The sequence below is a fragment of the Lagopus leucura genome, unplaced genomic scaffold (assembly GCF_019238085.1).
Source record: "Lagopus leucura isolate 7727_CA_CO unplaced genomic scaffold, USGS_WTPT01 Super-Scaffold_100159, whole genome shotgun sequence".
Taxonomy (NCBI): domain Eukaryota; kingdom Metazoa; phylum Chordata; class Aves; order Galliformes; family Phasianidae; genus Lagopus; species Lagopus leucura.
This window is the reverse complement of record NW_024962335.1, coordinates 28,649,380-28,676,328: the sequence shown is the minus strand read 5'-3', so window position 1 is coordinate 28,676,328 and position 26,949 is coordinate 28,649,380. Positions and strand designations below refer to the sequence as shown.

The window sequence follows — 26,949 nt, the reverse complement described above, 5'->3', positions numbered from 1 at the left end:
CAGAAAAAGGCTGTGGGGAAATTTAAAAGTTGTACGTGTAAAAGATAAGAAAATAAACTCTTAAATTATAGCCAAGGGGTACTTTGAAGTCAGACATCAGGAAACACAGCTTACCTGTAAGGATAGAGAAGTACTGGAATGGACTGTCTAGTGGGCTGTGAAATTCCCTTTACTGGAAGCTGGGAGAAATTATGAGATAATATCTGTCAGGCACAGCCCAGGTAGAGCTATCTGACATGGAGCAGAGGTGGGGGGGGGGGGGGGCACTGACTTCTGAATACCACCATCCATCCCACCAGACAATAATTTTGTGCACGTCAGTGCAAAGAGTCAGTGCCTGCGTACTTTGGTGTAGCCTTGCCTAGTGGATCCCCTGTGTGAAGATGTGAAGCTTTTTCCCCTAAAAGCCTGTATCTATAAAAGTAAAGTTAGAAAGTTATGTCTGGATTACATGCTGTAAACAAACGCACTTTTTTGTGCAGTCTTCTGAGTGCAAAAGCAACTGTGTAAAAAACAGTCTAGCTCATGCTGACTTTGGTTTGGTGTCTCTTAATTGAGAAGACACATCCAAATCACTTATCTTCTGCAACTGGCTCTTCTTGTCCAAGTACAGCAGGTACAGTATGAAGATAACAAGCACATTCTCAATCAACACATATTGTTGCTAGGCATTCCCTGGCATAAATCTGTGGCTAGCTATGACATCTATTTAACTAGATACAACAAAAAAATCAGTGAGATGCTACAAAACAGGTGAGTGAGGATAGATGTCTGAGCAAGCTGCTTGCTTACACATACCACAGATGTTTGCAATAACATTGGTGTCTCTGCTAACACCTTAACTGTGCAGATGTTTTTCTTCGGTCTCTGTAGGAATGCCTCATTTCCATGGGACTTAATAGGTTGCAGACACTTCGGTCACACCCCATAAAATCATAAGTAAGGAGATGTTATACACATGTGAAATTGGTCTATCAGCATTACATAGTACATATATCCCTATCTGACTGAATGGCTGACTAGATAACCCCATCAGCAAGAGACAGCAACACACTCACATTACACAGTGCAATATTCCCTTGCCTAAACTGTTCCATGAATCCAGACATTGTTTTGAACAAACCATTACAACTACGCTTACCAAGCACAGGATATGAGGAATTATATGCTTCATCTGCATGCCCTTCCTCACAGAGACACATTCTCTGAACAAAAGGAAAAGCTAGGACCCCTGCCATGGACCATTTTTTTCTTCTTGTCTCATGCTATTCCCATGCCAGTGTATAGAAGGTATTTAACATCTTCCGCATGATTTGGAACTCTTAGAAAACATCACTGCTTTCACAGAACTGATATTTAGGATTTAATTCATGTCATTTCCATCTGATCAAACAACCATCTGGAATCCAGTGCCTCTCATCTGAACCTTCATAATAAATTGGAGCCAATTAACCCACTATATTTTACACAATGAAAAATAAAGCCATTGGAGACAGTGTTCCCACAAGGCAATGTTCATGTAGCTCTTCTGGCTGTCAGGAATCTTCAACTTCCAGCCTAACTGTTCCCAAGATTTTTTTTAACTTGACCTGCTGGCCATGCTTCTTTTGATGCAGCCCAGGATGCAGTTGGCTTTTTGGGCTGTGAGGGCACATTGCTGGCTCATGTCCAGCTTCCCATCCACCAGTGCCCCCAGGTTTTTTCTGCAGGGCTGTGCTCAATCCTTTCATCCCACAGCTTGTATTGGCAGTGACCCGACACAGGTGCAAGACCTTGCGCTTGGATCTGCTGAACTTCATGAGATTCTCCTGAGCCCATTGCTCAAGCCTGTCTAGGTCTCTCAGAATGGCACCCCTGGTGTGTCAATCACACTCCACAGCTTGTTGTCAAACGAAAACATGCTGAGAGTGAACTCAACCCCACTGTCATTGTCACTGATGAAGATATTAAAGAGTATCAGCTCCAGCACTGACTGCTGGGGGACACCACTCATCACTGATCTCCATCCAGACATTGAGCCACTGACCACCACTCTCTGGACTCAATCCTGCCACCAGTTCTTTGTCCATAAAACAGTCCATCTATCAAAATCCCCATCTTTCCAATTTGGAGAGAAGGATGTTGTGTGGTACCGTGTCAAAGGCCTTACTGAAGTCCAGATAGCTGACATCAGTGGCTCTTCCCTTGTCCAATGATGCAGTGAAACCATCATAAAAGGCGATTAGGTTGGTCAAACAGGATTTGCCCTTGGTGAAGCTATGCTAGTTCTCCCATATCACCTTCCTGCCTTCCAAATGCCTTAGCATTACTTTTAGGAGGATCTGTTCCATGATCTTCCCCGCCACAGAGCTGAGACTTACATGCCAGTAGCTCCCCAGGTCATCCTTTTTACCATTTTTAAAAACGAGTGACCTTTTTTTCAGTCACCCAGGACTTCACCTGATTGCCATGACTTTTCAAATATTATTGAGAGTACCTTGGCAACTACATCATCTAATTCCCTGAGGACTCTGGGATGTATCTCATTGGGACCCATAGACTAGTGAATATTCAGGTTCCTCAGGCAGTCACAAACCTGACCTTCAATTACAGTGGGAAGGATGTAATTTCCCCATCCCTCTTCTACCAAACCAAACATTTGAGGGCTGCATGATGAGCAGTTATCAGAGAAGACTGAGGCGAAAAATGTTAAGTACCTCAGCCTTTTCCTTGTCTGTTGTCACCAGCTTGTCTGTGTTATTCACTACAGGGGGTACACCCTACTGGACTTTTCTTTTCTGATTGAGGTACCTGTGGAAGCCTTTCTTGTTCTTCTTGGCATCTCTTGCCAAGTGTAGTTCAAGTTGGGTGTTGGCTTTCCTGACTCCATCCCTACACAACCTAGCAGCTTCCTTATACTCTTCCCACAGTTCTCCCTGTTTTCACTGCCTGTACATTTCCTTTTCTTCTTCAGTTTGACCATCAGATCCTGCTTCAGCCATACCAGTTTCTTGCCTTCCTTTCCTGACTTGCAGGATGGAGAGCTCTTGCACCCTGAGGAAAGCTTCCTTAAAGATCTGCCAGCTGATTATCATGCCATCATAGTCCACCTCTTCAGCCAGCACACAAAATTATCATCTCAGATCAGTATTTATTGGCCATCGGACAATTTGCAGCACTGATTTCATTGTCAAAATCATCTCTTTTAATGCTGTAAAAGCCTAAGCTCTGTTAAACAAGACGGTTAAAAAAAAAAAAAAAAGCAGCATCCTGAATTCTTAATATGAACAACAGTAAGCTAAATATTACTTCATATGCACAGTGGGATTTTTCTGGTGCATCCTGTAATACAAAGATCACCATAGTGTCTGGAATACCATCTGGAAGTCAATACTTGCCTCCTGGGAGCTGTTTAGATGAACTAAAGTTGTTCCAGAAGAGAACCAACTGCCCTTCACATCCATACTGTATCAGGTTATAAAGATTCTAAATCAACCATGTCCAACTATGTAAGTCAATTCCTAAACTGTAATGCAGCAGATTTCTCATTAAATGTAAAGCTAGGCCTACACTCCCTCCTAAGCAAGAGGAGGGAGTGCAACATCAAGGACCCTTTGAAAGTCACTACATAATCCTCCTACAAGATTTGCAAATGTGCTACTCCTTTTTATAGCTTCTGGAGTAGCATAACCTTCCTTGATTTTCTTCAAGCCTGCAGACTTGAAGTTGTTCTTCCATCCATATTTAGTAACAGTCAGAGCAACAGAGGCATACGCAGAGGCATACACTCCAGCACAATTTACGTGCCACATCAAGAAATCAAACAACCACATGAAAAACAGAAATACAGTAATGTTCCATCAGTTCTTACTCAGACTTCTTGCCAGGTAGTAAATGCTAAGCATGAAAAGGAACAAAACCTAAGCCTCACCCCAGTACTGATTTGAAGTCTGCTTCAGAAGTATTTAAATCTCAAGAAAGCTAACTAATGAATAGAGCAAATCAATTTAACACAACATAATCACTGAATAATTGGTATACACAGTTACATAGACTTTGAGAAGTTTATAGACTGAACAAGATAATTCAATACTAAAATTTATAAGTAATTAGGAAGACTAGCAGGTGGCCAGGATATAAAGGATAAATTTTACTCAAGGTTTAAGCACTGGTTTCCAAAGAAGGTTTAATCGCCCTCTGGGCAGAAATATTGGTATATAAACGAGTTTAGAAAAAAACTTGCATTGAGCAAGAATTTTATCTTCTGTGGCAAGGGGTTGGAACTTGATGATCCTTCAGGTCCCTTCCAACCCAAGCCATACTATGATTCTATGATTGTCATCAATAATACAAAGCCACAATGAACCAAACAAAACAATCTTAACTGCTTTGCCTTTGGGCAGGCTAGAACTATATCTGATTTGTATTTTCATACCCTCAGCATGGCAGATCATACGCCCTGTAATTACTGGTAGCCACAGGAAGTTCACTGTTCCTATAGCCATCCATCTGTAACTACTCCCTTTAAGTTGTTCCTCCACTTGTGACATTTCTAGCTTTTGAAGCAGCAAATTTACATCCCTGTAAAACAGCTCAACATTAACCAAAAAAAGTCTGCAAAATTCCCAGGCACAAGCACAGACTCTCTGATCTTTCTAGCCTACACTGCCCTCTTTGTCTTTAGGTTCAAAATGGTCTTTTTTGCTCTGTCTTTTACAGTCCCACAGCATAACTGCGTCTTCTAGTTACTGTAATAAATTTCACTTGAGTTAGAAAAGGTCAGTTGTGCAGCTAATGAGTAGAAACTAGCACACACTCTGCCCCAACAGCTTCCCTGCCTCTGCTAGAGGGATTCCACAGGGCCCACTGAGCCATGTTCACAACACCCAGCTCTGCCACGGCCTCTTCACTCTCAGCAGGCCTGCTTCTACCAGTCAGCAACCATACAGCCCCAGTACTAATACAAATTAATAAACCAGCTGTGCTACTCCAAGTGTTTTCCAAATAGAAAGTCACACAGAGCTGAAACATTCTCACGGCTAAAGTATCCTCTTGAAAGTACCCCATGTCCTTTCTGCCTGAAGTGGGATTCACAGCAAGCCCACTGGTTGTGATGGTATTTTAAGTTCTGCTCAGCATTTATTACAATGCAGAAGCAGAGCCACATTTGCCCTACCACACCCTCATCTCCCCCAGCTCCCAAACAGCAATGGGATTTGTATGGAAAAATACCCATCACGACCTGAACAGGTGAGTGGCTGGTGAGAAAGTGTGAATGTTATCCTGAGAACACAAGTGAACTGCCTCTAGCTTCTGCATGTAGCTAGAAGCAGCTCCTTTGCAGAAACTGCTCTGCAGCTGTAACTAAGTATCTTTGCTTCCTGTGAATGACCTTGCTCGTTCTGATACAGGAAGCTTTATTATCTCCCAGTGTGACACATCTGGCCACAGTACTAAGGGCTGGTGCAGACTGCTGGCCAGCTGCCACCAGCACCAAGGAGTTGGTACCAAGTCCCCAATAACGTGAGCACCTCTCTGTTAGACTGAAGAATAATAACTTGCTTCTGTGTACTTACTTTTGGACTTGTAAACATTAGGCAGAGGCACTGGTGCTTTTGCATAACAGGATTGATCTGTGTTTTTTGAACACCTGAGGGTCAGTCCATCAAGAAGGTGCTGTGCTTGGATCAGCCTCTCTGTTACCTAGGTCAGAAAGTGACTGACACTCTGTCACTTCAGACTGAAACAAATGTTGAGCTGAGGTGGCTCCTCCCCTTTCTTTGCCTTTGGAACATCTGACACTTTGCAGCTAGAGGTCCTTCTCCCTTTCCCCTCCGTTTGCTACATTTGGAAAGGTCAGTGTCTATTTATGAATTTGCATTGACTGAGATAAAGCCAGTTTGGCATGTGCAGATACACTCCAGGCAGATAAGTCAGTCTGGCTGAACACATTTTGGCCGAACTCATTTTGGCAAGCAGAGAAAGACCGAAGCACGCATCTGGTGATCAACAGTGACAGATTTAACATCAGAGCCCATTACAAATCTTCCCAAACAATGCACATTCCATCTCACAGACTTTCTAGCATAACTTTGATTTTCACCACTGGGCTTGTTCACACTTTGTCTATATAGAGTTAGTTTTAGATGGACCTTGGCTTTTACTTAACCAACCAGATATGGCAGATGATACCCTATCCCTGCTTTGCCAGCAGGCTGCACAAAATGGTCTAATTACACACTTCTTAATTAGTCAGTAATCAAAGTGAGGGTACAGGTTTCACTTAACTAAATACTAAGACAGGTTTTTTTAATCTCAATTACCTCAATGCTATAGAGACTACTTAGTATTGAAGGGAAGACACATGCTCTAAAAGATCAAAATTTGTCAGGTCTGTACATTTAGCATTTCATATCCTAGTTACAACAGGCACAATCTGACAGTTTTATAGGCTGTTCAGAAGCCAGCAACTCAGATCTCCTTTTAATTGCATTCTTAATGTCATTTCACAAGACATAACCGCCTCTACTCATTTTAACATACAGTATGTTTTCCATGATTGCAATAATATATGTTTACTACAATTTTATTTTGAATAAACATATGTAGACACAACCAAGAAGACTACTTGCATTGCAGCATGCTTAGGGAAAAAAAAAAAAAATAGAGAGAATAAAGGAAGAGAAAAGTGACAGAAATAAGAAATTTCCCCAAATACTAATTAAATGCAGCACAAAAGAAGTCACACAAGTATTACTTAAATACAGCAGAATCAATGGGAGAAAATATAAGGGTTGCTAAAAGGCTGTCGTTATATCTGCAGGCACATTATTCCCCTGCCCAGGACATCAAGGGAGAAAAAAAAAAAAGAAAAAAAAAATCAGGACACAGATGACATCCAATATTTCAATTTCTCCAAGAAGCAATTAATTACTGAGAAAAGAGTGCTTCAGTAAGTCAGAGTGCTGGCAAAAATTACCAGAACACTTTTAACAGAGTAATACAGCACTTCCAAAGTCAACACCAAAGTTAATAATTTCATACCTTCCGGCAACAGCAGAATCCATCAAATCCTATACCCTTCAATTGAAGCGATTTGCCATTTTACACACCATTTTTGGATCAAGTCTATCTTCTGGTCTAAAATCAGTCAAAACTACCCATAGATCCTAATCATTAAGGTGTTATCAGACACAACACTCACCTAGATAACCCAGACAAGTGCCAGAGAAAGTCTCCACATTACACTTACAAGTGAAGCAATAACACTTTCCCTACCTTTATATTAATGACAAAATCTCAAATTTAATCAATTATTTGAAAGACAGTGTTTTTCTTCTGTTTACAAGGTACCCAGAAACAGTTGTTAGCTTTCACAAATTTGTGATTCAAAGCCATCTCCTGTGGGTTTCTCATCAGCCATTTGAGATAATTATTCATGAGATACTCATCACAAGAAACCATCCTTCTGTCTGACAACATTTTACAGACACAACTTCAGAAAGAGTTTCAAGCAGGTGAGATATCATTATACTAATTTGAACTAATTTACTGGTATCTAACATATCCAATTGCTTCAGGTGAAATACAGTACAATATTTCATTTTTTCTAATGAAAAAAAAAAAAAGAAGTTTAACTTCTGAAATTTCTTTTGAAATCTATTCTCTCTCCTTCAAAATAATAACTTGCACGGAAGAGGAAATAATTCCACTTGATTTAAACATCCTTTTAACATTTCTGGAAGAATATGCCTTGGAAATTCGTATCAGTTCTACTCAAAATTATGCTATAAGCTTTTGACAGCAACAAAAACCTATTATTTGCAAAAACAGTTAAATACTGGAAAGAGGTTTTTTTTGCCCTAGTAGTAAATATAGTCTAGAATTCTGTTTTCAAATTCAGGGGAGTTAAAAAAAAAAAAAAAAAACAGCAAGGGGTGCAAATTTCTTTCAGTAAATGTTTAAAATGAGCTTGCATTCTTCTAAATTAGAAGCTGATAGCTGCTAATTCACCTTCCTTTCACCTGGCTTTGAGTTGCATCCAAACTACTCCTGTGGTTATAATAAAATGTGGTTTATGCACTGCATCTAAAAGTTACCGAAGGGAATATATGGAAGGCGGTTTCTCCTATTTTAGACAGACAATGAAGGGTGGAAAATGCTAGTTATGCCTGCTGTCATGCCTCAGTACGATGCAACAGAACCAGAGCTACATGACTGAACCTCCAGGCTGAAGAGTCACAAGTACGCACATCACCATCATGCCAGGAACAGGACTTCACATTACACAGTTTAACATCCTGAAGAATATTTGGATCACAGTGGGGAGGAACACATTTGGAAGACACTCGTGGCTTTTGGTAGTCAACCTGAGACATCAGAGCCTGGATGATCAGAGGTTTATCCACCCACGATACTGATTCTGCTTGCGATACAGCCTTCTGCATCCCTGATCCTTCAGTGCCTCAGCTATGTACCAAAATTACCATCCTTACATGGCTAATACTGAAAATTCATGCCTACATGAAATGATTGAGAAAACTGGTAGGCACACAATAAGAAAAACCTCCCTTTGTTAATATTAAACACACACCTACAGTAATATGCAGCCTCTATGCTTTTTGTCTCCTTAAACTGCCAAATAATGCCATAGATCACAGCAAGCAATACAGTGAAGCTGTTGTCAAGAAATGTCTGCCTTCAATTGAATTCACATCATATAATCCAACAGCTGCAGGCAACGCCACCATAATACATTTTGGGAGATCAGATGTAGAAGAGGCGTCCACGCTCACTGCACCCTACGCTCTGTGATCAGCCACATCTTACACCTCTTTCCTCTCACCGTGGGGCACTATGAGCAATTAGCATTTTCTCTCCAGCACAGGAAAGTTGCTGCAGCCTGTGTAATGTTTCTGTGTTTGTTTGTTTTAAAGAAAGAAAACTACTTCTGCTCCAGAAATCAGTAGAAAAAAATGACACAGAGGAAGAGGAAGCACAAGTACAATTACAATCAAACAACATGGGGATAGAAAAAAGCTAGCAACGGAGCTGATAAAAAAAACATAAAAACATTTGAAATATTGCATTCTGAAAATGATAAAATGAAATATTGTAACACTACCAAAACCTTTTAGCCTTTTCACTTCAAAGAAAATATGAAAAAACCATTGAACCGATACCAAGTTTATATTCCAATGAAATAGCATTTTTTTAGAGGAAAAGCAATCCATCAGAAAATGTTGAACCAGCTGTAAGAACTTTATCTGCACGGATTACTCAGGTGAAAAATAGTCTATTTTGTACTGTTCACTTTCAAAAGTAAACAACACTTTGCATATTAAGTTCTGAAATACTCATTGTTCTGTAAGTCTCCACTGATGCATAGTCAGCTTATTCTATTCCATCAAACAGAACATTTCCTATTTAGTTTTGTGTTACTTCACCCTGTAAGTTAATAACTAGTTAAGCACTGAGAAATCTGCAAGCACAGAAAGGCTTAAACTCAGCAGAATGATGGGGGTGGAGTCTCTTTCCTCTTATTTTGGAGGAAATATTTTTTTGATGAAATCATAGCTGTGGCTCTTTACACTCCTGTTACATCCCCTAAGCATTTCAGAATATTACCCACATTTTGTACGTGTTTTAAGCTTCTGAATACATTTGAAAGGAATATTAATCTTCAAAATCACAAAAATTCCTTGCCTGTTGCTAGTCAGCTAACAGAAACCATTCTCCAAAGTAGAGGCCTGAAAAACAGTCTGGTATTTTTCTCGAAACAAAGAGGGACGTAGGAAAAAAAAAGCTTCATTTAAGAATTTGCTGCAAATCAATTTTCATAAGCTTTTAAGCTTATTTGGAAATCATCTGATAAAGGTTTACAAAAGTCCTGCAGGCAGAATACATTGGAATAGCACATCAAGTTATGGGGAAGAGCACCCGCAAGAAAAGGACAAGCAGCAAACAGCATTTCTAGAAATCAGCTGCCTGACAATTCTTAAAAGAACAGCATTTTTATAATTAATTCTATAGCTGCTTCCTAGCACTGCTTTGGAGCTGGAGCATCACAATGGTCCAGCTTTCCCCACCAGCAACCCAGCAGTACCGTGACAGCCTCTGTGCAGCCCATTGGGCAGGTTCAAGGCAGTCAGAGACCCTCAAGTCTCAACTCACACTGATCCTCAGTTTTTATCTCTTCAGGCCGCCCCAGAGCCATTACTCTCAATTTGGCTAACTCAAAATCTTAAGGGACAGGGCTTGGGAGCCTGGAAACTGCTGGACTTCCTGAGATCGTTACTCCTCTCTACCCACAACTTACCTCTCTGAAAAAGCCCATCCAGTGCTTTGTAATTTTCTGTGGAAGGATGTGTCTGAGTTTAATCCCGACAAAACCAAATGTGAAATCTCAAATCCAGCACAAAACACAATGACCTCTCTATACCAGCCCAGACAAGGGCTTTCTGAACACTGAAAACCTTATACATATTTTAAGTGGCTGCTGACAACATCTGCAAGGTATAAAATTTACTGCTCTACCAAGGATTTTAGCTTTCTCCAAGAAACAGAGCAATGCTGTAGCAAGAAATCATTAACACACATTAAAAAAAAGATTTACAGCTGCTACTCTGGGACCCACTATAAACCTTCTACAAGTCTCAAAAGCAGGGAGAGAAATCCAGCAGAACTGCTCCTTTCTACCCATACCACAGGGAAAGCACCCTCCACGCATCAGACATCTACTTGTTTATTCAGCTTGCAGGGACCAACAACTGTGGAACAGACCTAAGGAATGTTGAATGCATGGAGGTAGATGTCCATTACAAAAGGCACAGTGCAGTGATATGAAAGTGGTAGCGACCTGAATAAGACACAGCAGAACACCGTTCCTCTGTTTAACACAAGAAGTGGCAGCTCTGATCACTTTTCCCTATGTCTTAGCCCTTCCTCACTCTTTCACCTCTAAACTCAACTAATTCAAAGCCATAATTCTTTTGTTGAGAACTGAAAACTGTTAAAAAAAATAAACAAAACTACTTTTTGATGTTTATTTGCAGCATCAGTTTAACAAGCCAAAACTCTGCTACACACATAAATGGAACAGTAACAAAAGGAAAACCTTGTGTGAAGGACTCATCAACTGCAAGACTTAAAAAATACCTATACCTTTAATCTAAGAAATTAAAATAACATCTAACCCAATCAATATGTCAAGATGTTAGGCTTTCTTTAAACCCATAGCCACAAAAACCATTTCTCCTCCCACATTCCATGCTAATATCATAAACTAATTTAACATTAGTTGATATATAAATAAAAATACAAGCAACTTGCTGAACAACAATTTCCAGTATTCAAAGCACAACAAGAGTCAGCCAAGTCACGTCAGCTTCTGTTATTGTTGCCTACACTGTTTGCCATCAATAAACTCCATTAATTTGGAGGTGACTTGGATACCTTCACACAAGCTGTCTCCATATCCTAGCTAGACTGATCTATAGGGGAGCAAGCCTAGATGTGAAACTGAAAGGTAAACAGAGTTACTCCAAATAATCAGCATCATAGCAATTGAAATGAAAATTTAGGTCTGCACATATTTCTCCTTTTACATTTAAGCCAGATAAACTCAGCCAGCCTATGTGGCAGCAAATCCACTGACATCAGTGGAACCAATCTAATCTGAACTTGGATCCAAACGCAGGCCAGAAGCTGCCCTTTCAAACAGCTTAAGAAAAAAAATAGAATACGTATGCCAATGACTCTGACAGATGTCTATGTGTTATAGGAGAATCCTCAGGATTCAACTTGTGAGCCCCACAGCCCTGCCAGCTCACACAGCATCAGCACCAGTCTTGCCAGATTTGATGATTCATTTATAGTGCCAGCTTCTTGGGGCACACAGTTATGCAAGGACCTTCAGTCCATGATGAACTGAGGGAAGTTTCTGCCTGTCACAGTTTGAAATCCCAGTTCAGGAGTGTGATCACTGCTAGAAATACAGAAATCACACTCTAAAAATATCCAGAACTTATCACCATTTTCAAAACCAAGACAGGTGGTCCTATTTCATTACTTGTGTATATCTGCACAACTGGAAAGTGACCAAGGAAATATTAATACACATACTGCTATTTTGCAATTTTTCAGAATGCAGAAGTAAAAAAGTTGTTTTGAATTTAGAAATGAAGGTAAAGTATTTATTGACTAACATTTAGCTAACTTATATTCATTTGTACCATATTACCATTTAGTATATTAACATATCAATACTGAAAGAAGAAAAAAATGTTACTAACCTGTGGGAATAGCGAGTAAGTTGTATTGTCAATGGTGAAAGAATACAAAAATTCCCCATCAAACCAGAGGTTCTTTCCCATTGGGGAGTTCTGTTTTGTCATCGCAAAGAGCTGCCCAGGGTCACAGCAGTCTTCCAGCAGCTTCCTAGAAAAGGCAACAAAAAGAAAGAGATGCATGAGTTATAGCTCTGGCAGCCATCTCTAAAGCCCATTTTTAACTGATAGTCCAAGCACCCGAGTGACCCACAGCTCCTGAGTGCTAGAGAGCAAGCCATTTGTTTTCCCAGCAGTATCATGTGCTGCAGGTGACCACACTGTGCATCAGATAACAAATACTAACAGAGAATTCAGAAAGCTAGCAGACCTAGAAATTCAAATTCTAACTTAGCAACTTCCTAATTATCTTTTTTAATTTTTACCTAAAGAAGAGCCAGCAACTGATTTTTTATTTTTTTTTTTTTTTAGAAAATTTTAGAAGTAGATAGTTAAAAATTAACCCTCAATTCATTCTTGAATAGCAAAGAAATATAAAACAGATTTAGCAGAAAGCAGTCCGTTCTTTTCAATCACTTCTAATTAATAAAAAAACAGGTTCTCCAGCACACACAGCACTCAGAGAAGCACCTTTGAAAACCAAATCTCAGAACCCAAACTCAGCTGTGAACAGTGGGCCTTATATAAAACCCCAAGTTACATAACTTGAGCATGGAAAAATTTACCATCTCTGTTCAGATATTAAGTATCCTTGTGCTACTTTCACAGCAGTGTTAGAGCTTGTCTGGAGTGCCCGCATGAAGTCCAACTTGAGTCATCTCAGTTTGCTATCTATATATAGCATACATATATATATGTATATATATATACACACACACAGCGAATACTACACTTCTCCTTTCCTCATCCAAACTGTATATCCTCTTACACTTCCAGTTCCCTAAAATAGCCATTACAGAGCTTGAGCAGCAATTTGAGAGATGGTGAGATGGCTGAAGGTTGTACTTGAGCAAAAATTCTGTATCGTTGCAAGCTCAGCAATTAATATCTTAACAGATTGATGAAAAGCTCCTGACATCTGCAGAGCAGGAATATCTTAAAGCCAACATGAGAGAAGCTTGCTAAAGGAAAGGTGGTGCTCATATTAGTTTGCATTGGTAATAGTTAAGATGCAAAAATATACATTGCACAATTATGTCATTACGGTAGATTAATATAATAATAATCATCATCAGTACAAGTTGTAATAATTTATTGTTTATTTTAAAGAGGAATTAAAGAGACTAAAGTCATTCCTGAGGGTTGCATGAAAGCTGCAGGTGGCAAGCAGAAAAATATCACTTATCAGTGTCTCCCTAAATATTTGACTTAGTGCTCTCCTCTGTGAAAGAGGAGATTTTATTCCAAAACAAGAAGTCAGCCACATAAATGTCTTTGCTTTTTTTAAAAAAAAAGAATTTTCCAGAAGTTTCACAGCTACTTTTCTTCTCTACAAAATGACAAGTAAAAAACAGTATTTTCTCCTAAAATGGATTTCTATTGTAATTTAATACTTCCAACATGGGTGAATATTATTTTACATACATATTCCAGCTAAAAATCTGGTGAAAGCTGTAGATTTTTTATCTTTGCAGGGCAGGAATCAGTTTGAAAATGCTGTGTGACCAGCAGCAGTCTGTGGAAATTGCTACTATTCATCAACTTTCTCCTCTTGAGAAGTTTAGTGATTTGCTTTTGTAGCTTCCCATCACAGCTCTATCCCCAGCAAAGGGCCACCTTTTGCTGGTACATAGCAACCAGCTTCTAGAACAAGATCTGAGGAAGCTCTTGCATGTAACAAGCTGATCAGCCCACCCTCAGCCAAAGAATCTGACACTTTTTACAAAGACTCCACCAGAAGCTTATGTCAGGCTGTTTTGTGGCTCAAAATGTTACTATTTATTCCACCCAGCACAAGGCACTACCACATGCCTAGACCTTACCTACCAATGGTAGAGGGCTCATGACTCCAGAGCACCCTACTGCTCACAGTGCTGTGCGCACAGACATGTTACCATGTGTTTTCCCTGTATGCACCCAAATTCCTTTCCGTATCGACCAGTAATGGATAAGTCAAGCTTAAATTAGCAATGACCTTCACTTAACAATAGACAAAACTGTTTCTGGAGCTTAGACCACACATTGCAGAGCCGTCTTGTCCTCTGCTGAGCAGTGTGTCAGCCAGAGTGGCAACCAGCATTCCCAGAAATACCATCAAGACACCTACAGCCAGGGAGGTTTCCCATCATCCTGCTCCACCATGGAAATGGAAACCAAGCTGAAGGCAATTTGAAATTTCTCACCAAACATCCTTTGCAGAGCAGTTTGACACAGGCATAATAGAGTACTATTCCAAATAAATTTGAGCATGGAGATTTTACTTGGCTTTCTCCAAGCTTCAGTTTGCAGCCTTTGGAAATTCTATTCCACTCCAACTCTCACTGCAGCTTTTTGAGAAAGCTGAGAGTAATCCAAGATCAGCTGGAGCCTCTAAGTACAACTGTATGGCAAAACTATAGTTTCCAATCAAAACTTGCAACTTTACCTTCAGTGAAAATCTGTTTTGAGCAAGAAATGAAAAAAAGAAAAAAGGATAACTTGATGGAAAAGTATCAAGAGATTGCTTCAGATTAATGAATCTTTCCTTATCTGGGGTAAAGGGATGAGCTGAGCAACAGCTTCTCATTCAATTTTTCTCTTCACAGTCTAACTAGATATAATATATATACCTACTCTTCCTTCTCCCCAGAACTGCATTCTTCCAGTTGCCAGCAAGTCCCCTAGTTAATAAACTATTATGAAAAGCAGTAGGTGTCTTCTGGAAGGTTAGAGATAGCCAGAACACCACTTCAAGTATTATTCACCTGCATGTATTAGCACAAAAAATCTTGTGCACACAGACATGCTTTCTGTCACAAAAGAATAATTGTAATGGTCTTACATTATTCAGTTTCTCTTTCTGATTCAAATCCAAAAATTATAAGGTAAGAGAGGCTCCACAAAAAATATGCACTAAAAAGGAAAAAGGTATTCAAAGGGGAACTAAAGCAGGGCACTTAGCAGGATGATGGAGTCAGAAGAGATTTGCCAAACTTGATTAAAACATTCAGCTAAAATGTTATGGCAGATTTTGCAAAACTGAAGCGGCTTTTAAACCAAGGATTTCAATTCACCGCAAGTACCAGTCTGCTTGCAGGACATGTATTATGTACCTTTGACTCAAAGTTATCTCCAATTCAGAAGACGAATTAAACTACTTGAATATTGCTATTTAAAAGGCACTCAAGCACTCAGATCTGAGAGCACTTAAGGGATAAATCCCGCTTGTGAGAGAAGCAGGATAAAAGTTACTTCACGTCTCTCGCTGCAGACATCCATGACTTGGGCTTGATCAGCACCAACAAGGCCATTAGCCCAGAGCAAGCACTGAAGTGGCCCCGCAGATCAACTCAAACAGCAGCTGCTGCTCCGGGCAGGAGCCCAACAGTGATTTTGAGATGTTATTCACATCCTCACAGCGCATTTTGTTGAGGTTAGATCAGCAGACACTGAAAAAAGAGGAACAAAATCCCAGTCCCAAGAATCCTGCACCCAGACAACACAATCTTCATGGGATTTACAGCATACCAGCTCACGTCTGATCCTACAAAGAGCCTGTAGCACATGGAGAGCATCACCAACATGTGGTAACTGGGGTCAATCAGGAGATCTGCTTCAAAAGCCTGCCTCTCACCAAAGGGCTAATACACACATACACATACTCTTCTCCACCTAGAAGGGGAGAAGCCAGATCTCTTTGGTAAGTCTAAACCAAAACTTGCATGCATAGCCAGTGAAAAGGTTTACATAAAAAAATAAACCATCAGTTCTGGACTTAAAACTAGTGAACTTTTCAGTTCAGTTTCAAATTGCAGCCAATTAAAGCTATATCTTATCCTGGTTTGACATCAGTCCCAGCCAAAAATGACTCAGCAGCTAGATTAAGCAACCCAAGCATCTTCAAACTGACAAAGACAATATCTAAAAGCAGAAACGTGCAATTCCACAGCACAGGTTGTCAGCCAGGAGATGACAGCCCTTTTGCTATTACTTCTCCACAGGTGGGGCAGCTCCTGCATCCCCAGCACAACACTGCTCCTCCAGCTCCTTTGGCTGGGCTAAGGTTAAAGGCATAAGCCTCATCTGAGATGGAGCAGTGGGTAAAGGTGGCACAACATGACATACAGGGGAAAGAAGAAAGAAGGTGAAAGGGTCTATTAAGACCTACTGGTACCCTGACAGCTGGCATTATCAACACCTTTTTCTGCCCCAAGGGACAGTTTTACAGCAAACCTTCCCACACACCACCCTGCTATCGCCCACACTTCCCACAGCCAAGGCACATTTACCTGATTAACTCTTCAGCACTCTTTTCCACTGCCAATGCAGCCTGGGGTGGAAAAATCCACCTGTAACTGCATCTTGTGCTTTGCTTTGCTAAATATGGGATTTCTCATTCGGATTGATGTCAACAGTTCTGGCCTGATTTGGCCTAGTTCCATGATTAATGGGGCTGGGGAGCAAAGCACCCCTGCCCTAAGAAAGGAGGAAGGGAAAAGGTGGATGAGACAGCTAGGGCACACGCACCGCAAAGACCAGCGGAAAAGAAAGTCTCATGACTCCCAGACAGCTTTATCTTTCCTTCTAATTGGAAAATGGAAAATGAAGTCTTCTGGGAACTGTAGCTCATTCTTCTCTTCTGAGAAAGGTATAGCCAAAATATCGACAATCCACAGAACTGCAACATTAACTTTTTAACTCCCGGTGCACTACATAATGTTATGATGTGGGTTACCAATAATAGAAATCATAAAACCATGGCAATCTACTGAAAAATTAGGAAGGTTATCAGGTAAGTGAGGCTGCTCTATCTCATGGGCCTGTTCTCCGGATCACTTAGTGCCCTGATCCTTTTCTCATCTGCCAACTACATTTTAGTGTTCTCCCACAGATCATTTAAGTAACAGGTCAAGAATTGATCTCTGCCAGGGGGAAGGGGAGATGGTGGGAGGGGAAGTAATGCTAGTTTAAGCATTCACTAACATCAAGACATTTGCTAAAGAGAACATTTAGAGGAACAGGACACCTAAATCAAGAATACATCACTTTGCACAGGTATATTGCTGAAAATTCCACAGTTACTTCAGCTCAGAGAATATATCTAAATGCAGTGAAAAAGAAATATGAAAAAGAGCAACCATCATAGAGTAGAACAGGGAGAGAATCTGATCTACTTCCCAACCAAGCTTTCTGTGACATGGTAAGTTTTTACAAAGTCTAGAAGTCACAGCAGTTTTCCTCCTCACATTTATTGTTGTATTTTTCTTGTTAGGAAAATTTCAGCCTATTTCAATGCTCCCTGAAGCAATTCCAGGCATCTGGTTTTCACAAGGGTCATTTCCCCTATGCTCCCCAAGAGAGGAAAGGTGTCAGGAAAATATGAAGGTCACAGGCTGAAGCAAACCAGGTACTGAACTGCCTGGGGCTGCAACCTACATGAAAAGAAAGAGGTTGCAGAGACCACAGACACTTCTCAGAGTAAGGACAGCCTGTGAAAACTATTTCCAAAAAGCAGATCTGTGATATTTTAAAGTAATAAATTTAATAACAAAACATTTGGATAATTTACAACAAACTGCCAAGTTGAAGGAGGGAGGACAACGATGAAATTAAACGCTTCAAGCTTTTCTGCATCATCACTGCATTTTCCTTTAGAACTTTCTTCCAGGTCTTCTCAAGGTGCCCAAAATGGAAACGAACTATTTTACATGGCCTGAGAATGTATCATTGAGTTTTCACTATTTTAAAATCACTGAACAAAACATTTGGTGCTACCTGTGCTGTATATTTAGCAGTTTACTTTCCAGATAGCAAAAGAAACGTAAAACACCTTTTCTGCTGTGTATTGGTTCCCTATCCCTTTTACCTTGGCCCAGCACAAACCCTACTGCCTTGCACTTGGCAAAATCTGAGTTGTTATCCATCACATTGTACCACCCTAATCTGCTACTCGTTTTGACCAAATTCTCTTCTTTTTTTTTTTTTTTTTTTTTTTTTTTTTTAAGTGTAACATATCACAGAATAAAGGATGTATTTTTTCCAGAACTGTTCAGAATATCAAGGAAAAAAAATTTCATCTACCTTCTTTCCAAACAAAGCAAAGATTGATTTTGTGTTTAAAACTTCAAGTATCTGCAGCATTTTCAGAAGGCTTTTTCAGCAATAGCAACAGCATTACAGCATTTTGTAACCAAAAATGTAATTCCCCAAACTTGCCTACATTCTGCTCTCACCAAAATGAACTACAGCTCAGATCTGAATCTCTAAATCTTCACTTGATTTTTGATTATTTAGTCTGCATTGCTTTCAGTTTCCCTTTTGAATTATACTCAGATTTCAGGTGGTAAGATAAAGACATGCAGCTGCTTTAGTTGACAGAGCATTCTTCATTTGATAAGAAGCCTTTTGATCTTTTAAAAAAGAGTAATTAAAGGGATATATTTTCCTACCACTGTAATCAGACACAATTCTTTTAATAGCGTCACATTAATTTATTCCATATCTTCATTAATATTGCAAGCAAAGAGGACGACTGAACAGCGCAACATTTAGACTGTAGAAGTACAGATGAGAACAAAATTTGCCAGGGAGTATCTTCATTATTGAACAGTGTTTGCAAACCAGAATAAGCTGGGATATTTCGCAGTGAATAGAAGTCTACCTAAACATCTGACAAGTTTTAAGTTTACCTTTTCCCCTGCCAATTCTTTTACTTACAATCTGGGTAGATTTGGCCTGCAAAGCTGTTGAAATACTGTTTTTAGTTTATTCTGGGGGGAATATTATATAGAAACACATTCTGATTCATGCAAAATGGCTTTAAACTGCTGCACACAAAGCCTATGTATGAGCACTGAAACACAAATTACAGTATATGAATTATAATGTAGTAATCCTAGTATTTGGTCAGATGATTTTTTTCTGGGATTCTTACACCAGATGTGTGAAGAATTATACATAAGGAAACCATCATAAAAATCACAAGTTGCGACTTGCAATTTGTAAAAACAGCACAGCTTTATTACTTACACAGTTAAGTTTACTGGAATACTGAATGCCTCCAAGTTGTACATGCCCTTCCCAGGGAAACCTCAACCCCACACACGAGAGACAGCAGCAGTGACTTGCCTCCCCTCCTCAGAGCTGCAACTGACAGACACATTCCCCAGAGAAATGATGAATTTGATCATACGATGCTTGTTTCTGGCCAGCAGTATGGGTGGCTCAAGAGAAATTACTTCACTTGATGCTGGAATTCACAAGCCCTGCACCAGACCACTCCTTTGCTCTGCTAATACTACCACCAGTAGCCCTTAAACATGACAGCTACATTTGAGAGCAGAGAAAACACGGGGTTTACCTTGCTTCTTTTACAGCAAATGTAAAAACCTTATTCATATTCAGCAGAGAGCTCTTCTTTTTGGATGCAATTCATCTCAAGCTAAACAGACACTTATTTCCTCTCCAACGAGCATTAGAATGGTGACTACCTGAGACGGTGACATCTACATTTGGTAGATGAATTCAAGCCAAGAAGCCAGAACTGCCACTGCAGGTTCTACAAAGCCTATAAAGTCAGCTATGGGGGGGAGACTGCAGGCCTTTCTTCTTTCTGCAACACCTTACACAGGAACGCCATCTGCCAGCAGCCTCATCTGATGGCCTTCCAACTCTGTTCATATAGTGGGGTGCCAGAAGGATGAGATGGCACTACCCTGTGAACTGGCAGTTTTGTCAGAGAATGTTCAGAGAAAAAAGGAACCAGGGAAGGGAGAACAGATTAACCTGTCCATGTGCCTTTTTTTTTTTTTTAATCTTATAAATCTGTAACAAGAAAAGCTGCTATCAGAGAGAGGAGGTGAAGTTAATGAATTACTGTATTCCAGAAAAGCAGAACCAGCAGTTGAATCAGCAAAATAGATTACATGATTGTGCTACCACAGGGGTAAAAATGCATTGCTCTTATCACCTGGTTCCTTTCAGCAAAACTGCTGCTTGCTCTGCCCAGCTACAAGCACAAGAGATATTCAGCTTCAGCAAAGATGTGGGATGGCTGTATTCTTCCAGATGATGATTCACTAAAAATAAATTGAGCAGCAATAACCTAACTTGGGGCTTACAATACCTAGAGCAATGATACATATGACCTAGATCAATTTTCACACTACAGCAACTTCTCCACCTGCTTCTGCAAGCTAGATAAGAGCCCTGTAAGTATTACATAATGCTGCCCACAAAAGCATTCCTATGCTTTAAGAAAATCCAAATGGAGAATTTTACTCACTTGATCAGTTTATGTTACACCCCTCCAAAGAAAGCAGACTGGCCAGAGAAAACTATTTGAATTCCATCTTGAATGGTCCCAAAAACTGAGACCACACGCACAAAGGGGAAAGAAATAATTCTCTACTGGTTTGATACAAAACCTATAGACAGCCATTGGCTACAGATGTGATAGAGACAAGAAACTGTAAAAGCATCACATGAACAGACATGAAAGAGCAATATACTTTCAAAGGCATACAAAGTTCTGTGCTTGGGGTTTCGCTTTAACCCAAAAACATACAAATAGACAACTCAAGGAAGTTGTTTTGAAGAGAAACTTGCTCCTCTCACTTTTCATAAGCTGCTTCCCACAACTCATAACTACCAAGTTGCTCAGGAGACAGAGTAAGATTCACCTGGTTGGGAAGCACACTTGATGCTCTGCCAGCTATCAGTACAAGATGATTAGTCATATAAAATAGAAAACTTTGATTTTGATCCCTCTCTTCAACATAGCTTCCAATTTTCATGAAACTTTTCAGAACTTTCTATCCTACTTTGGATAAAATTAGCCAATGAAATGTATTTCAGAAAGGGAGTGGAATATGGCTGAGATTTCAATCATGTGAGTCACATTTCCTACTGGATGAGGAAAAGAATCCAATAAACTCCAAATAACACCTTTCTTCAGCTTTCTTGGAAAGAACACAACATACAACATTCTTTTCCTTGCTGCTCCTGTGTACCTAGAATTATTTTCCAATTAAGCAGTAATTGTCCAACTTGGGATCAAAGCCAAGATTTAATGCACTGTGAAGAATCGACACGTGGCTTCATGTACAGCCTGACTTGCTGCAACCAGCAGCACCACTTTTGAAAATAGTTTGGCCAAGTACTTTCTGAACAGAATTCAGTGATCCTTCTGAAAGACGGTTTCTAGTGCAGAGGAAAAAAAAGTGGCAAAATTATCACAGACTGAAACAGTCATTTACTTGAAATATGTTGGAACTATATCTTGAACTAGCATTCCTGACATTTGTCGTTACAAGATTTCCAAAACAGTTTTGCCAATGTGCTTCAAATCTCATCCGAGTTTCTTTGATGCAAATCCCATGTTAAGTGTAGTAAGTCTTTTCAAATAAAAGAAAGGCACATTCAGTTTAGAATTATTTTATTAGCTCCAATTCCACTGCTTTATAACTTTTTTTCTGTCTTTGCTGGAGGAAAAGAAGTAGCAATCTTGCACACGTACTTCTGTTATATTTAAATACAGGCCTTGGCTAATTTACAGACTTAACTAAAATCAGAAAGGATCTCACCAACTCTGTCTCAGAATATATTCTTACAGGAACGGTCAGCTGAGATGCTTTCAAGAGACACCACCAAATATCTTCCCAAGAAGAAAAAGGATAGGTACTCTCTCCATCTTCACAGCTTGTCTCTCCTGTAGAGAATCTAGCAAAAAATCAAGTTTACTGATGGTCAGCATATACTGCAGAACAAGTATTCTGTTGCCATCAAACAGAATAAAGCAGAAGTAAATGCCAAACCTGTCAGTGAATCACAGCATTTGTTCTTGCCACTCTCCTTCTCCTGACAGTGACAGCACTATGTCGTATTAATTGATTTACACTACAGTAACTCTTAGCAGCTGAATCCCCATTTTGCACAAATGTAGTGAACTACTGATGTACATTAAGTCTCAGAGGTCTTCATAAGAAAGTGATATCACCTAAGCTCAACCATTACACTATTAGTCATCAAGATTTTCCACAGAAGGATGCTTACTCTACCCTAAAGCAGGTACTTAAGGCACAAGAGAGCTGCCAGTATTTGCAAGTACTTCTGTCTTTTCATTACTTACAGCAGGAGGTAACTATAGTAGGAGTATTAACTAATCTGTCATAGTAATAAGTGACTATGTATTTTTAAATTTTGTTGTTTATCACCTGGGCTAGAAAAAAAGGAACACAATCACAGGCACATTTTTTTGAACATAGCAAAGAAATTGCCACTATACCTAACTCCCTCCAGCATCTCACTAGAAAAGATAAAGTGTGGATGCAGAAGTAAACTTCTGCCATTTTCTTCACAACTGTATTGCAGGTTTACTGACAGCACTATATAATCACAGAGGATATTTTACACATGCTCAGATCTACATTCCCATCAATGCTCACTGCAAAATAACATGGACTGTAAAAGCAGAGATGGAAGAACCCAGTAGAAGTTTTCCCACTTCCCATCCACGTGATCTCATTTCTGAGTCACGCCACTCCTACACTAGCAACCCAGCTTAAACCAGTTCCCTTTGGCTAGAGTCAGATCTCCAATCTTCTGTATACCACCGTATCTATATGCACTGATTCCGCACAGTATAAGATGTCAGAAATTTCCTGGATCAAACTTGATAGCTAGGACCTAACCACTCTGAATTTCCTCTAAGCCCATATTCTGCGCTTGTACCAGCAACATGGTGCTTCCAAATGGCAAGTACAAGCTTATCATTTGAGGAATTCCACACTTCACAAGGAGCTGGCAGGACCCCCCTGCACACTTCCCCAAACCAGTTAGAAAGGATTTGCCCATGTAATCGGAGAACAAGGACTGGCCTTTCAGCAAAAATTTAAATGGCTCTGAAAACATAGTCCCAAAACTCCCATTTCCAAAGCATCCAGAATTTCACAGCCAGATCACTACATCTAATTAGTGTTTCCAAGCAGTCCTGAGCATAATCCAAATTGCTTCAGCCATCAAGGTCATCTCATATTTACAACCTCTGCTTCCAAGTCATTGCATGCTATTTTGCCATTACCACTAAAGAACTTGTATTTGGCAGTGTTCACTGTAAATACAATTTCACAACAGACTACACCACTTAGTGGACTGGGGTGTGTGACTGGCTAAGTATGCATAAAAGGAACAGTAGAAGTCACAACCAGGCAGTTGTTAGTTGTAGCAAAAGAGCTGATGAAGAAAAGAAGAGCTATGCTCCTCTGTGTAATCTAACCCAGTTTGCCATACCAAGCTCCTTGCTTCTGGGAATAAGGAATCCATAAACTCCATTACCCAAAGCAACCAAACAGTTTCCCAGGGGGTAAACATGATTTATGTATTAAGCTCTTTAAGACCTGAAGTCACAGCAAAATAAATAAATAAATAAAGCAATGTGTCTGTATAATCAATGAATATTAAGATGCAATAATTACAAAATAAACAAGAGAGTTAGGCAAAGCAGCCAATGATGACAAAAAGAGAATAGATAGAAAGCTTACCCCTATCCTGAGCTCACTCACAAAACTCCAGCAGAGTAGACCTCCAGAAGAGATCCCTCCCTACTGGTAGCCAGCTCTTAAATAGGTCTAGGAGGGGTGCAGCCAGGTTCCACCCCTTCCAGCAGCACAGGTGAATTGCCTTCAGCTGTGCTCCTCTGGCTGACTCATGGCTCGCCTCAGGTGATCAATCAGAGGTTCAGGCCCTGACTCAGCAGCTCCCATACAGCGTCCAACTTCACTCCTTTAATCTGGTGGCCTAACTTCATGCAAAGAATTCCTAAAAGCCTATCAAACACAAAATTGCAGAAAGACTACTACATGCTATGACTCCTACCTAACTTTGCCAAAATGTTTGTTTTCTATCTTCTGCCTGTGCCATCTGCTGGCCCTGCCCCCAGCTATGTAATCACACCTCCTCTGCACAAACACACAGGCAAAAAATCTGAGACACCTTAGCATTCCAGGGCTGTAAAACAGCTTCCCTACTGGAAATGTTTCTGTCACAGAATTCCAGTTTGGGGTTTTACTTTGCCTTCTCTTTCTGCTCTAATGGTTGAGAACTTTCTGTCTTATCCTTTGTTACTCCCAAGCACTTTGTAATAGGATTCATCAGAGTTCAGGTAGTAAATAGGCAAACTGCTGTAGTTTAAATAGCTGCCTGGTGTAATACAGTGATGCAGAACATGCTACCTTGTGACGACTGCAATCATTATATATGCCGCAACATCACGAAATTCTAAATAAAAAACAAAATCTGAAGAGTCTGACATATAGTCACACATATAAGAAACTATTTTTGTCTGAAGGACTGTTGAAATCCTACATTTAATGAGCTGCCTCAGTCTAGCTTTCACAGAATACTCATAATCCAAATAAACCCAAATAAATCTAAATTTAAAAGGTGAGAGTAAAGTAAGAGTAAGCCTGGAACTAAGTTCTGAGAAGAGGAATTCTGAGAGGAGGTTTTCTGAACCCACAATTACAAACAAGACATAAAATGCTGAGCTCGCAGCCAAGCTATCGCTCTCAGGCTAGCATGTATAAGTGATCTCACTGATCAGCAAAGGGGAAGAGGAGCAGCACTGCTCCCGGAGAGTTATGTGATGCCTGCACAGCCCAGAGCTCCAACCAACAGTGTCCTATTCAACAGTAATTCAGAGGCCAGCAGAGATCCAGTGCATCCACTCAGGCCTTCTACCTTCATCTCATAACAGGTAATCACCATGGGGAAAAGCAGCGGCCTTTAAACACACTCGAGTCTGTCTCCTTTTCCGCCCAAAGAAGGAACCTCCTCCTCATTTCCCATTCACTTTCTGCCTCTCATATTCCATTGCTTCACTTCCATCTACAAGTGGTTAGTAGACTGCTTCTGTATTATTACACTGTTTTAGAGCTCCCAGTATAAGAAATATGTTGATAAGCTGACACGATTTCAGCAGAGGGCTATTAAGATAGGTGGGGCCTGGAGCACTGGCCCTGTGAGGAGAGGTTAGGGGAGCTTGGCTGGGGGAAGGAATGGTTCCGGAGTGTTTCAACACTAAGCTGAAACATGAGAGGTTCTTCCCAGCAAGAACAGCCATGCAACGGGACAGGCAGCCGCAAGAGGTGGTATGGCTGCCATCCCTGGGTGGAGGTTGAGACCAGCTGGATTATGCTCTGAGAAGCCTGGTCTCATCTCACAGCTGACCAGGCTTTCAGCAGGAGGTTGGACTATAGAACTCCAGAGTTACATTGAGTAAATATGTGGATGGTGCTAAATTGGGAGTGCTGACTCCCTTGAGGGAAGAGAGGCCTTGCATCAAGATCTTGACAAATTCCAGGCCAGTCACCGTCTGCGTGAAGATTCTGTAACTGAGATGGGGCACCCCTGGATGTATGTACAGAGCAGGGGATAAGGGCTTGGAGAGCAGCTCTACAAAAAGAATCATGGGTTTATTGGCAGCAAGTTGAATCAGCACTGAGTCTGCAGTGCACCCTGGCAGCCAGAAGGCCCACCACGGTCACTGGGCAAGGGAATGGGTTGTCCCACTCTGCTCAACTACCTGTCAAGAACGAGGGTCCAACAGCAGAGACAGGGAGCACAGGCAGCCCCGGACCCAACGACACTGTCACTCAGGATGCTTCCTCTTTCTGTGTTTCATCCTTTCCAGCTTGTTGGGGCAGCTTTGAATTGATTTCATGAGAAACCGACAAGAAACTCCAATACAATCGCTGGCTTTGTGGTTTTTCTTCCTGCCACCGAATGACCATGAGAAATTTGTCCTGTCACACAGACAAATGTTAGTCTCCATGACCAATGTAAGAAAACAATCACACCCACAGGATGTGTACTGTACAAAAGGTGAAGCAACAATTTCTTTCTGGGAACATGTTTGACTGAACTTGACTGTGAAAATTTACAAAATGCTTGAGAGCATCCAGCAATGGAGCAGTGCAGTTCCCAGCTTTTTAAGTCTCCAAAACTAGCCCTGAAAATTAGTATTGCAGCTCAAGGGTGCATGTCTAGAAAACAGGAGATAAAGCACTATTTAACCACAGGAGTATCTTTTAATTGGTCCATGCTATTCATATCAAGAAATTCAAGCAGTTATTTAGAAAAGAGAAATCAGAAATGGTAACTAAACGATTTCCAAGAGCAGTAATTCAGTTTCCACAGTGAATAAACTGTTTACTGTGAGGCTGAAAACAAGATATATCATTCTTAACAGCATGATAACATTTTGGTTTTTTGGTACCATGTCACCACCTAAAAATAAACTAAAGAAATAAACAAATCAGTACAAAAAGAGTACATCAGCAAAAGAGAAAATGTATTTTTTGTAAGTTAATAAGCACTATGCTAAGAATTAAATGTACATTTTGGGATGAACCACTCTGAGAGCACTTGAACTTCCTAGGCATAATGATGTTTAAAAAGGGATTGGTACACACCAAAGATACTGCAAATGACAACGGTAATTTTGAATGAAGCATTAAATTAAATTTCTGGGGGTAAGACTCATAAC

The 26,949-nt window shown here is 40.3% G+C and overlaps 1 protein-coding gene across 1 annotated transcript in view; it reads right to left on the bottom strand.

The window, feature by feature from the left end:
• The window catches only part of ST8SIA1 (ST8 alpha-N-acetyl-neuraminide alpha-2,8-sialyltransferase 1), a 114,969-nt gene that overhangs the window by 74,773 nt on the left and 13,247 nt on the right, over positions 1-26,949 (bottom strand). Inside the window, exon 2 of the mRNA XM_042890225.1 lies at positions 12,273-12,417. Coding sequence (XP_042746159.1) covers positions 12,273-12,417 — 145 coding nt within the window. The remainder of the gene's footprint in view (positions 1-12,272; positions 12,418-26,949) is intronic.